At 48.4% G+C, this 12,344-nt stretch overlaps 4 protein-coding genes across 4 annotated transcripts; 1 reads left to right on the forward strand and 3 right to left on the reverse strand.

The window, feature by feature from the left end:
- Positions 1 to 486: 486 nt before the first annotated feature.
- Positions 487 to 3,780, reverse strand: UREG_02782 (uncharacterized protein; the record flags this gene model as incomplete). The annotated part of the gene is made up of 1 exon (XM_002543220.1): positions 487 to 3,780. The coding sequence occupies one exon, from the start codon at positions 3,778 to 3,780 to the stop codon at positions 487 to 489; it is 3,294 nt and encodes a 1,097-aa protein (XP_002543266.1).
- A 680-nt stretch (positions 3,781 to 4,460) lies between these two features.
- Positions 4,461 to 6,066, reverse strand: UREG_02783 (mitochondrial peroxiredoxin PRX1; the record flags this gene model as incomplete). The annotated part of the gene is made up of 7 exons (XM_002543221.1): positions 4,461 to 4,605; positions 4,852 to 4,935; positions 5,172 to 5,424; positions 5,503 to 5,662; positions 5,717 to 5,809; positions 5,875 to 5,983; positions 6,038 to 6,066. The coding sequence occupies 7 exons, from the start codon at positions 6,064 to 6,066 to the stop codon at positions 4,461 to 4,463; spliced, it is 873 nt and encodes a 290-aa protein (XP_002543267.1).
- Positions 6,067 to 6,973: 907 nt separating this feature from the next.
- On the reverse strand, positions 6,974 to 9,595 carry UREG_02784 (uncharacterized protein; the record flags this gene model as incomplete). Its single annotated transcript, XM_002543222.1, has 8 exons — positions 6,974 to 7,111; positions 7,521 to 7,622; positions 7,659 to 7,753; positions 7,816 to 8,077; positions 8,388 to 8,395; positions 8,481 to 8,822; positions 8,882 to 8,959; positions 9,028 to 9,595. 8 exons carry the CDS (start codon positions 9,593 to 9,595, stop codon positions 6,974 to 6,976), a joined length of 1,593 nt encoding a protein of 530 aa, XP_002543268.1.
- Positions 9,596 to 10,858: 1,263 nt separating this feature from the next.
- On the forward strand, positions 10,859 to 12,135 carry UREG_02785 (uncharacterized protein; the record flags this gene model as incomplete). Its single annotated transcript, XM_002543223.1, has 4 exons — positions 10,859 to 11,018; positions 11,074 to 11,439; positions 11,586 to 11,702; positions 11,762 to 12,135. The coding sequence occupies 4 exons, from the start codon at positions 10,859 to 10,861 to the stop codon at positions 12,133 to 12,135; spliced, it is 1,017 nt and encodes a 338-aa protein (XP_002543269.1).
- Between the last annotated feature and the right edge of the window lie 209 nt (positions 12,136 to 12,344).

The raw sequence follows: 12,344 nt of genomic DNA on the forward strand, positions 1-12,344 counted from the left end.
TAAGTAATTTGTTTTTTCGGGCGCTCTAGATCGACGCGGATTACCTTTCCTTTTAATAATATGGATAGCTACGTTGGATGCGATTATTCGAAAGGGTAAGGGAGGCTAAAACTTCTGAAAACCATGAAGCCTGCATTCCATTTCCATCCCATCATAGCTTCATAATCATCCAAACACAAGACGTAAGGCATGTCAAAAGGGCCGGCCAAACAAGGAGGCAAGTATACCAATCAGAGATCTGAGCTATATTCAAAAAGCCAAAGATACTTGCAAGAAGAAAAGGGGTATACATAAAATATCAAATGAGTCCACAGCATTCTAGAAACGCAACGGCAAAGAACAGAACAGTACGGCGAAAACAATACGCGAATACTCAATACAAATCAAGTTTAGACGAGAGCAGCGCCACCGCAGTTCGAAATGGATAGCAATGTCCCATGATGTGGATCAACGGCTCAAATCATTTTGTATATGATTGTGATGCTATCATGTTCCAGTCCCGGGACCGGTCCCAGCGGTTGCATTCGACGTTATCCCAGCAGTAGGAGTATTTCGATCATCAGCGGCATTAAGTGCACCTCGCTCCCTTAGTCGTCGCCCTTCCATCAGGCCTCTTAGCCCGCGCTTCTGCAATCCGACCACGCTACTGATTTCACCAGTCCATACCTCTCGATCTGCCCTGCTATGTGTATGGTGCCTGCTAGATCCGTCGCCGCTGCTAGATTGCCGGCCCAGATCAGAATCAGTGTAACTGAAACTGGTGTTTGTCGATGCAGATGTAACGGTGCTTGCACTGCTAAACGATTCAGTGCGATGACGGAATGCCATATTTGTATTAATTCGAAGATTCGAGGGCCTTTGCTGAGACGCGGAGTTGTTAGATTCGCGACGACTGGTAACAGGCTTTCTTTCACTATGGTTTCTGTCGTTATCTGACGCGTTGGATTGCGACATGGTCCCTTTTGGCGCAGAGAGGGCGCCTGTTTGATCAGAGCGCAACTTCACGCCGTTTAATACTTCCAACGTTCCGCCGGTTCCACTTGTGAAGCCGGTTCCACGCCCGCCCCCCGCAGCCATGGCTGCCGCATTGAATACTGCTGCAGCGTTCCTGCCATCAAGAACTTGGTGTAAACGTTCAACAGTGGCTTCAAGCAATCCATCAACTTGGTACGGTCGAGCGAGCTGTAGGAGGGAGCAGAGTATCTGCGGGGTGCATAACGGCGAATCAATAGGAGGGAGAGATGAAGTGTAGAGAAAGTGAACAAGGAGTTGAACAGTCAAATGGGTATGTGGGAGATAAAGGGTACGAGGTCGTGAACTGGGCGTAAGAGAGTGGGCAGATGGGATTTCAAGATTAGGAAGCGTTGTCAAAGCGGCATCTTTCTGGGCATTTCCAACATTGGCAGCAATGCCAGGTTGATTCACCAACGTGGTTGCTGTGGAGTATTGACTAGTATTGCTGATGGAGGGAGTTATTGTAAGATTAGAATTGCGTTTATTGTGGATGTGGTTGTTGAAGGATGAGCCTGGTTGTCGAACGGTGGCCGCATCAGACACATGGTCAGATGCAACGGCAGTCGATTCACGAAGTAATCGGACGAAATAAGGTCCCCATCGTCGAGCGAGAACATGTGAATTAACCGGTATTCGTTCCCCCCCAATCGTAAGCAACTCCATGTCAGAGAGCTCGACGAAAGCTTGTGCCATCAGACCCAGCTGTTGGGCAGCTGAGGAATACGGACGACCACCACCAGCTTGTTGGGAGAATTTCGGTTGAATAGACGCTGGTATCGCTGGAGCGCTCATCGACTGGTATCCCGAAGTTGGTGCGGTGCTTCTAGGGTTTTCGTAAAGCCCAAAGGCCTCCAACTCCCACCATACAGACGTGGAGTGAAATTTAAGACGTTCGATGATTGTAATCTTCAACGAGACTCCTCTTTCTATGCCCCTAGAAATCACAAAAGTGCTTCTTCTATTCCATAGAATTCCACGATTCCAACTTCCGCTCCCGAAAATAGTCCCACCAACATCTATTCGACCCCATGTTAAAGATTTTAGATCCAGCGCCCAAAGTGCATACTCCTGTCTAGAGGAGGTTAAATACGTCCCGCTGACGACGAAGTGACCGTTGATAATGCCGCCGTTCGGAAATCTGAGGCCGGGAGGCGAAACTGAGTTATCCATCGTTTTCTCTATTAAATGGCCGTTTGGAAGACGGATCTGAAGCTCTAGTTTGACATCCAAAAAGTTATAATTAGAATAGATCAAGAGTGGAGTTCCTTGGGTTTCAGATTGCGCATCCGCGTTTGTTTCTTGGTTATTTGCTCCAATCTGTGACACTGACGTGTTGGTGAGGGGCGTGACAACGCTTCGATATGCGCCGCAACTTCGATCCAAAGGAGTAGTCACTGTCCATTTGAGGCTGCGCAAGTTGAAAACGCTGATTTGCTCGATGTAGTGGTTTGAGCTGTCCTGGCCTCCAACGACAACCATTTCTGCGCCTCCAAAGCCATCGATATCTACTCCTATTGTTCCTTGATGCGGGTTGGAAGAGGATGGGTTATGGTGAATCGCAGATAAAGGAGCCTGGGCGGAGGTAAAAATGGCGGATGACGGGAGGATGGCGGCACAATGAGCGTACCTCCCCTGGGGTGTGTTGTTCGTCTGTATACGCGTCCAGGTCCTAGTTGGCACGTCATAAATATGCACGTCAGACATTACCACAATTTCCGGCTGGGTTTCTTGGTTACCAGGCTGTGGCACGTTTGCCAAAGACTGGTTGGAAAGTGTCGTTCTAGGAGACATGCCGCCATAGCAAACGAGTTTTGTATCGCCCAACGCACATACACTATGGAAATATCTTGGTGAGGGAATATCCCCACTCGGTTGCAGCTTACTCCAATGGCGTCGTATCAAATCGAGTTCGTAGAGATCTGAGGTTAACTCTGGTCGAGTTCTCGATAACATACGGCCTCCAAAAACATATAATTTGTCACCAAGGATGGTGGTTGTGGCGCCTACTAAGGCATGGGGCTCTCTCCCGGTCGTTCGATGTACGTTGCATACGAGGCCTGATAAGTTGGTAGGGCCTGTATTGGTTGCTGATCCCGTGACGGTGGGTATTGGGTGCGGGTTTGAATATTGGGTGGGAGCGCTGTGTTCGTCGCGCGAAGAGTCAAGACCTGTGCTTGACAACATGTTTATGTGGTAATTCAAGTCCGTGAGTGGGGTTTCTGCTGAATAATTCGAATTCTGATATGGAGAATTGCTGGCGTCTTCAGAGCGTCCATACAGGGAGACCACCTCTAGGGAAGGACGGGAATGTTTCGGCTCCAATGAAGGTCTCCTGGTAGTAGCCGCATTAATATTATATGAGAATTTTGGCTGCTTATTTCCGGTCAAAGTCGACCTCCGTACCCTACTCTTCAACCCGGATTCCGCTATAGGGGATGTAGCGGGTAAACTCGAGCGGCGGCTTGGGTGCGGCGCCGGCGTTGATGCGCCAGGTGGAGCAACAAATGGCAAAGAAGTATTATGTTGGGGTAACACTATCGAGCTTGAGGCTCCCCGACCTTCTGAAAACGCGGTTGACGGTCGCAACGGTGATGGGCCAGGTTCCTTGAGTCTGATGTCGCTATCCCTAACGTCGTTGGGTCGAAAATATCTTCTCACTGCAGCAAACGGGTTTGACTTTTCGAAGTTCGGACGTGCAAAGGGAGGAGAGTCGCTGGAAAAGATACTGGCCTTCGAGGCCCGACGTTCGCCTCCTAAGAGAGTCATTGTCAATTGTCATACTTCAGGGAAACAAACAAGTGTGGGCGAAGGAAGCTGATGACACAATGCATATGTGCTTAACACCAAAAGAATCGCAAAAAGAAATGGTGCAGGAGGAAAAAATGGGACGAAACACAGATACGTACTCTTCGTCAAGTAATGGTTAGCGCACCATCAAAACGCACTTCCCATTGAGATGCGATTCCCTGTTGACAGGCAATATAAATGGCGCCCCCACCAGGCGAACCCTAGGAATATTTGAAACGGGATATTGACAAGATAAATGGTCAAGGCTGACGCAGTTATTGGAGGAAAAATATCAATGCAGAAAATAATCCACTTCGATTTTATTTTCCTTCGCCCAAAAAAAAAGTGAATGTGTGTGGTGCAAAAAGCGAAATATCAGGGTTGCATTGCAGAACACAAATTATTCAGTGGTAGCTGGGCGCTTCTGGGAGCTTGATGGGTCAAATCGGTACGTCTCCTTTTCTTTCCCAGCCTGCTTTGGAAAATGAGCGGGAAACGAGCTTGGCGGGCTGGCTTGGGCCAAAGCGAGCAGTCGATCCAATTTCAATCGGAGAGGAGGTTCGAGGGTTGTCTGCAGGGGAGCATCCAGTTTGAGATGAACCCCAGGCCTTGTCTCTCAGAGAGTCACAGTCTAAAGAAGGACAGAAACACCGAAATCTTCAACCATTTCGGTCAGACTCTCCAGCAAGACCGATTTCCCAGCCAGTCACCTTGATGCATTGGCAGTAGTGGTGAGAGAGATCGTTGGAGCGTCGTCCATCCTTCTGCAGCGACCTGAGAGGTTCCCGGTCATCATATTGCCAGCTAACTGGGTTTGGTTAGTAACTTCCGGCGGAGAAACATTTCCATCGGATCAACATTACACCGAGATCAGATCTCGCTTAGATAATCTGGGGATGTGGTCTAGGCTTTTTTTGGCGTTCTTGGCATTGACTCCTGAATTCAACAAAATAGGCAGGTGTGTATACGGAGTACAGCTCAGCTTCGCCCGTCGATGTTGCGATAGAGGGAGATGCCAGCAATGTTTCCGCGATTTCACCCAGTGCCTACGGGGTACAATAGCTAAAGAATACCTTTTCACTCTCCTTGTTGGGAGAGTAGTGGCCAAGAGAAGATCGTGCCCCTTGCAGGTCGCTATCAAACAACCATGAACACGAGGTAATTCCATTTTGGCTTTTTGATTGAATGCTCAACATTTGCCTAACTTGGATTCATAGGTCATAACAGGCATCATATCCCATAAAGACTTTATTCTCCCAGCTCCTACGGAGTACAGCCCAAACGCAATCTAGTTCTTAAGAGTGGTATATCGAAGGTATCTTAATCGGGGTCAGAATCCACAGTTGCGCATATGAATATCGAGTACTTACGGCTTAACGACCCGAACTTGTCCGAATTTCTTCTCCGCATCCTCTGTGGACACGAAAGGAGGAATGATCACATCATCACCAGGAGTCCAGTTAATGGCAGTGTTGACGGTGTTCTTGTCGGTGGTTTGAAGCGCATCAACCACTCGAAGGACTTCAGCGGTGTTACGGCCAGTCGTAGCTGGGTAACTCATAATGAGGCGGATCTTCTTGTTGGGATCGATTATGAAGACAGAACGAATGGTCATGGCCATGCCTGCCTAGCTCGTTAGCCATCAACTCTCCTACTAAAGCGAAACAGGCAACTTCTGTCAAGGACTCGTTCAACCCATACCCTTCTCGTCCACATTCGTGGTATCTTGATAATCGATCATGTCATAGAGATAGGATACATTGCGATCAGCATCTGCAATGATGGGAAATTGCAAATTCGAGCCAGTGACTTCGTCAATATCCTTGATCCAATCGTGGTGGGATTTCAATCCGTTGGCGCTCTGGAAATCCCCGTTAGGAGGGCAGATACTTGCTTATGAGGCTTTCTCTCTTACCAAACCAATCAGCTTGACGCCACGTTTTGTGAATTCAGGTTCGAGCTTGGCGAATGCGCCGAGTTCAGTCGTGCAGGTGGGAGTGAAATCATCCTACAGACCGAAGCTATTAGCAACTGGCAAGATATGATTAGAACAGACTGAGAACAGCCACATACAGGGTGCGAGAAGAGAATGACCCAGTTGTTGCCGATGAACTCATGGAAATCAATGTCGCCCTTGGTGGTGACGGCCTTGAAATTCGGGGCTACGGAACCGAGACGAAGGCTGATGGACGCGTCAGAATTGCCAGAAATACGGACTCATATTGGGTCAACTCACGGAGCAGCACGCTGACTCTGATCGGCCATGGTGAGAGAATATTATTAATGGTACAGGAGGATGAAAGACAGAGAACTAAGTGAGGTGTTGACCAAAATCTAAAGACGGATGTCAAGAAATAAAGAAGCGGAAAAAAGGTGAAAAAAAGTTGCAAAGGAATGATAAGCGCTCCCAGCGGTCTTAAGTTATACTGACTCCACCACGCCCGCTCTCAGCCCATACCTCTTCCCGCCTCACCGTCGCTCGTTCTCTCGCGGCAGAATCAACATGCCCCTCCGCCGGCAAAATCACCCCTCAATCACGCAATGGGTCACCGCCTTTTGACGCATGGACGCTGATTGGCCACACGCAGGTGGAGTGCTTGAAGCAGGGGCTCTGAATCGCACGTGCTATGAGCTCATCACCGGCCAATCAGACAGCAGGGATTGACACCCAGGCGCTAGGCTATTTGCGGATGAAACGACGTTGCTCGGCCAAGCACAACAACCACCACAACACATCTTCATAGTTCAAGCTGCCTGCTGACTTCTTCGCGGCTGGCTAAAGATGCGGTGGATGAGAATTTGATCCTGCTGCCTCTCCGACTCCGCATTGACCTGATTCGCATGACCAATCATCCCAAGAACGTCTCGTGTTCTGCATGTTCGCCCTTGGCCTGGGCCTTCTAGGCTTCTACAGCAAATCGACCAGGGATTCCCCGATGGATTCGAGACTGACATCGCCGATTCCTCGCGTTGATGAGTGTCGCAAGCGCAGATCCACGATTTTCAATCCCGACTCTGCAATTGAAGCATGAACCTCACTTGGCCGTCACCGGTAAAACAACTCTTATATTTACTACTTTCTAATATTATTTCCGTTTCTCTTGCCATCAAAGCCGAAGTTTCAAAATAAACAAACTATCCCAAATTCTAGATTCTAATAAAGATGCTTGTTTCAGTGAACGCCGATAAAGACCCACAGGCGCATCGGTGACATCACGACGGTCGAACTTTTGCAGAGCATTTTGCGGGTAATTCCCGCGTTTTCTCCGGCGTTCTCGTATAAAAGTCGGCTGATCACTTGCCCAGTGGCCTGCGGAAATTTGAGGACGTTTCAACCTGGTCCGTTCCTAGGCATGAGGAGGGGAATCGAGGGATCAAGCTGGATGAGGAATGAAATACTCCGTACTACGTATTGGAATGCAACCATCCGCCATGCGAGCGTCTTTCAAGAGATATCTAAACATGTCTTTCCGGGCACCCCAAGTGATGGAATATGAAGAAAAATGCCGCCAAAGCCCCAACGCCAATACAATGCCTAGACTGTTGGAATTCTAAGCTCCCGAAATCGATTTTATGTCGAGTACTATATCCGGACTACTTTCTCTAAACGTACGCGGCGTTGTGGTGGTAAACCTATTCGTGACCAGTCATGATCTCCTAAATATATTGACTGGGTCAGCAAGTTCTCAACTGCTTAGTCAAAGGCCAATTCAACATACGCTCGCGAATTTGCTTCGTGCTCTGATCCTCGGACCGAAGATCGCAAGAACCCATGGGACGATCGTCAGCAAAGCGCCCTGGTCATTGTCAGTCTTCGGGACCTTGAGGATATTTCATGATCACGGATGGGAACATACAATACCACCAAGCAAACTGGACGCTTCGGGATACCCAAGATTGTTGAACATGGCTTTCGTAACAAGCGGGAATGCCCCACCAAGAACATTTCGACCTACAGGATAAACTTGTTAATGGAACCTGCACATCTCGGAACAGGTGGCCGCCAGCACGTACAAAAGGACTGAGCTGCTAATGCGGAGCTTGCATATCGATGGTACGTATCGGCCATATAGTTAAAGACGGCAAGGTAAATCGAGAATATCCCAATCGTTGCGCAACCCACAGCCAGAGCGGGCCATATCCAGTGTGTTGACGGACCTGAAGTCCATCCAAACCAGAACAATCCTGCAGGCATTAAAATGGATTCCACGCAAACGAAATATAGTCGACCTTCTGGCGTGGTTGGCACCTTTCCAAGTTTCATGGCTATTTTGTCCTGCACAATGCTAATAAATAGCGCTAGCAGGGCACTGGCGCACATTGCTACATTTATGGGTCAGTTATATTCTGCAAAATTGCATCCATAAAGATAATGGGGCGAATCTACATGTGAACACAGCGCCAGATTCCTGGATATCGAATCCATGGTTATTTTGAAAAACGATTGGTATAGAACCAAACTGCAAGTAGAGCACGGCCCAACTAAATGCAACCCAGAGAGAGAAAAAGAAAACGACCGGTTCAGTCACCAGCAAGTCTTCAACCCATTGTTAGCAGAAACCAGAATTACAGGGGCAGAAACTTACGAAACGGTCTATATAAAGATATAGTGATCATTTTTACAAGTGATTCCCTCTCCTCGTCGCTTTTCACTTTCCAACGTAGCCGTCGGTACTGACCTTTTTGGCTACCTTCGGCGGTCTCCATCCGCAAACCAGGGCACCCTGCATTTTCCAGCTCTTCATACCACTGGTTCAACGCTCTTGCTTTCCGACTTAATAACACGTTACCCCTAGTTTCTTTGAAAAAAAGAACCACTGCGGCTGTAACTACGCCCGCTACTATAGCCTGTGAGTAGTACACCCAGCGCCACGACGTGTGTTTCACAATTGCTCCGGAGAACAGGGGACCCAGCCCCGTTCCAAAAAGTGCTGCTGTGGCGAACAAAGCCATTGGCGCATTCCGGTCTTTGGCATGGTATATGTCACTTATAATACCGCCCACTATAGTCGAGAAAGTTGCTGTACGTGAGAAGTCAGCATCAAACTACTAGACGACTTGGACTCAAAAGATAACATACAGCCTCCAACACCCAAAAAGAACCGGGCAAGAATCATCCCGGCAAAAGAGCGAGTCACGCCGCATCCAATATGGCATACTTAAGCACATCAACCTTGATCAGTTATTGGGCACTATAGCGCTACAAAAAGGTCTGGTCGAACTCACCAGTAAACAGGATTCCGCTGTATATAAACATTGGTCTCCGTCCGTTTATTTCCGAAAATGGGGCCAGCACCATAGGTGCGATCCCAAAGCCAAGGGTAAAGACAGTAATACCAATGTTATAAACCACGCCGCTGATCCCCCATGCTCGAGTGAGCTCTGCTTCCGGCGGACTGTAACATCCTGCCGCTGCCGCGGCGAGAACTGTCACGGTGCACGCGAGAGCGGTGATCACATACTTGCGCGTGTTTGGCCACTCGAATGGTGATGTATATCGTTTCAAATCCGGGGGCCCTGGCAAGGATGGTTGTTTCGCAGCACTGTAATCGATTGGAGATGGAAGGGGGGAGTTGAAGCCGAGGTACGCATATTCAACCGGCGGATAGGTCGAAGTCGGCGAATTTGAGTCGCCCGGAGTGCCTTTTTCGCTAAAATCGACGAGAGTTGTTCTCGAACTTTTGCTGATGTCTGGTGTTTTCTCTGATGATTGTGGTGACTCTTCTGGTGCGGGTGGCTTGGTCCCTGGCTCGATTTCGTCTTTTTGTGAACTTAACCTTGTGTTGGCTTCCATGTTCCCACTCGCTGCATCACCACAGTTTGCCTCTTGGTATAACCAGGCGACCGGATAGCCAAAATGATGTATCGATGATGGCCAAAAAATTTGCCAAAGTAGTTTTATTTCAGAGCCAGCTGAAAAATTACTAATAAACAAGAGAGATCCAGCTCTTTTTCTACTCCACAACCTTTCCCCAACTATTTCCCCAATTGTGGAGCTATGGCGGCAATGAGTGTCCTAATATCGGCATAAGCTCTTCTCCGAGCTATCCGGTCACATTCGAGCATCCCCGAAACAGTATCGAACTTTGGTTCCTCCCGGTTGGTCCAACATAATTAACTAGCGAAGAGATCACCGTTCTCGGAGATAATCTGATAACCTCAAGTAGCCTTAAGTTTGTAGCGGCGCGAACAGGTTGAGCAGCAACCCTTCTATCACAGAGGTCAAGAGAGGTTGGAATGGCTAATAGCCACATGCACAAAGGATGAATTCAGCTTCTCCTGCCGTTCACCTTTTAGGAATGTCCATGTTATGGCACCCGTTTGCCCGGTAACTTGCTAGAAGCAATTTCTCGGAAACCGAATATCTGTGCGGTTGCGGTTCCCGGTGAAGAGTCAACAAAATCCGCGAATGAACATATTCCAATGACACGCTCAGACCGCTCGTATCGAAAATGTCCAGATCTCGGGCAGAAGGCCAGCTCCCTATTGGCGATTAATCACGCCCTAGGGCAGAGGTAGAATGTCTTCGATTCGACCCCGAGTTCGTGCCAAGGTTAGAGGAATCTCGTCCTTTGCTGTATCGAAAATCGGAACCGGATGAACCTTTGAACTAGCCGGGCCGGTTATTTTGAGCTGTTGACTTTCAACCCCTCAGTCGAATACAAGCCCAAGTTCAGCGCCATCACGAGTCACTGACCGACCCAGGGTATATGACGAACAAAATTATAAGTATTCCGGCAAAGGCAGCACCGGGTCTCTGATATCACTGTAGCCAATTGCATAGTACAAGCTCATAAACACCTAGATTTGGCACAGGTGATATTCATCATGGAGGAGCTATGCACTGCGGTCTGCTCTGGAGGCCCGAGGGCAGGCTTTCAGGAGCCTTCCACGTGACCGCCAGCTGGTTTGACTTGTTTACCTCCAGCCGCCTCCTGATTCAACACATTGGCGCTACCTTCTCATGTTCATTTGCTCTTTTCGCTGGTCTCTTGTATCTGGGGCCTTCTACTAAGCCTAACATTATATTTGTTCAAGTGGTTCATAGAGTTACAAGATGGCGCCTCAACCAAAGTCTGGAAGACGCACTAACAGTGCTATCGCAGTTAAGGAGACAGCTGCATCGTCGCGTCCGAGACGTGTAGTGAAGGAATTAGTGAAGGATGTTGATGAGACTCCCGTGAAACGCGTTGCAAAGCGTGCAACTGCATCAAAAAGTATGTTGCCCTCGAAAGTTGTAGCTATAGCACCAAAACTAATCCTTGACCTCAGCTGCAAAAGGAGCACAGACAACTACTGCTGCCAAGGGTGCAACCACCAAGGGAAAGGTTGGAAGGCCGCCTAAAAGGAAGGCTGGCAAAGTAGCACTTGATGAGCCTGCACCTGCTAATACTGGCCGTAAACGGACAAAGACGACCAAGTCCGAAGCCAACGGAAAGAAAGAAGAGCCTGCCAAGGTGGTGATCAATGAGACCGAAGAAGCTGAAGAAGCTGAAGAAGATGAGGATGGTGATGCTCGTGATGATAAGTCTTACTGGCTTATGAAAGCTGAGCCGGAATCGAGACTTGAGAAGGGTGTTGACGTTAAATTTTCAATCGATGATCTACGCGAAGCCACAGAGCCTGAGGCCTGGGACGGTAAGTCTCGCTCCATAGTGCTTGCAATTTCAATTTAATGTGTATTTCTAACGCGGTACCCCTTCTGCAGGAGTTCGCAATGCAGCAGGTGAGTATAGGCGTAGTTTTAATATTTTAAATTCGTGTGATGTCTAACGCGACTTTAGCTCGGAATCATATGCGCACCATGAAAAAGGGTGACTTGGCATTTTTCTATCATTCGAACTGCAAGGTCCCGGGTATTGCTGGCGTAATGGAAATCGTCAAGGAGCACTCTGTGGACGGTAAGATATCGATCAAATCCGTTAGACAAATGTTAGGGTTAACTGATCTTGTTGGATAGAGTCTGCTTTTGATCCGGCTCATCCGTACTATGATGAGAAATCCAACCGTGATAACCCAAAGTGGGAGGTTGTACATGTTGAATTCAGACGCAAGTTCAAGAGCCTCGTCAAGTTGACCGAACTCAAGTCTTTTGCGAAGCCCGGCGGGGCCCTAGAAAACCTTCAGATGATGAGACAATCCCGTTTGAGCGTGTCTTCCGTGACACCAAAGCAATGGAGATTCATCATGAATTTAGCTGAAGAAGACGAAGAAGACGAAGAAGACGAAGAGGAGAATGACAGAAATGAGGGATCCGTCAAGAAAGATGAGGATAACCATGGAGAAAGCAAGGTTGAAAACAGCCATGGAGAAAATAAGGAAAGCAACTCTTGAAGATGATTAAATAGGCGATGCAGTGGTGACCGCCCACTCTGCCCCTTTTGTGTATGTATTCTAGATGTCAGTTCACGCAAGGCACCAAACAAGCATATTTTGCAGATAATCAGGCCAATTAGGCTCTTGACCACGAGAATTGTAGATAAGTTTTCCACAAGGCGCCATAACAAACCCCTATCGAGCGTCCGGCGACCCCAGCCCCATAA

This window comes from Uncinocarpus reesii, genomic scaffold, assembly GCF_000003515.1.
Source record: "Uncinocarpus reesii 1704 scaffold_1 genomic scaffold, whole genome shotgun sequence".
NCBI lineage: Eukaryota > Fungi > Ascomycota > Eurotiomycetes > Onygenales > Onygenaceae > Uncinocarpus > Uncinocarpus reesii.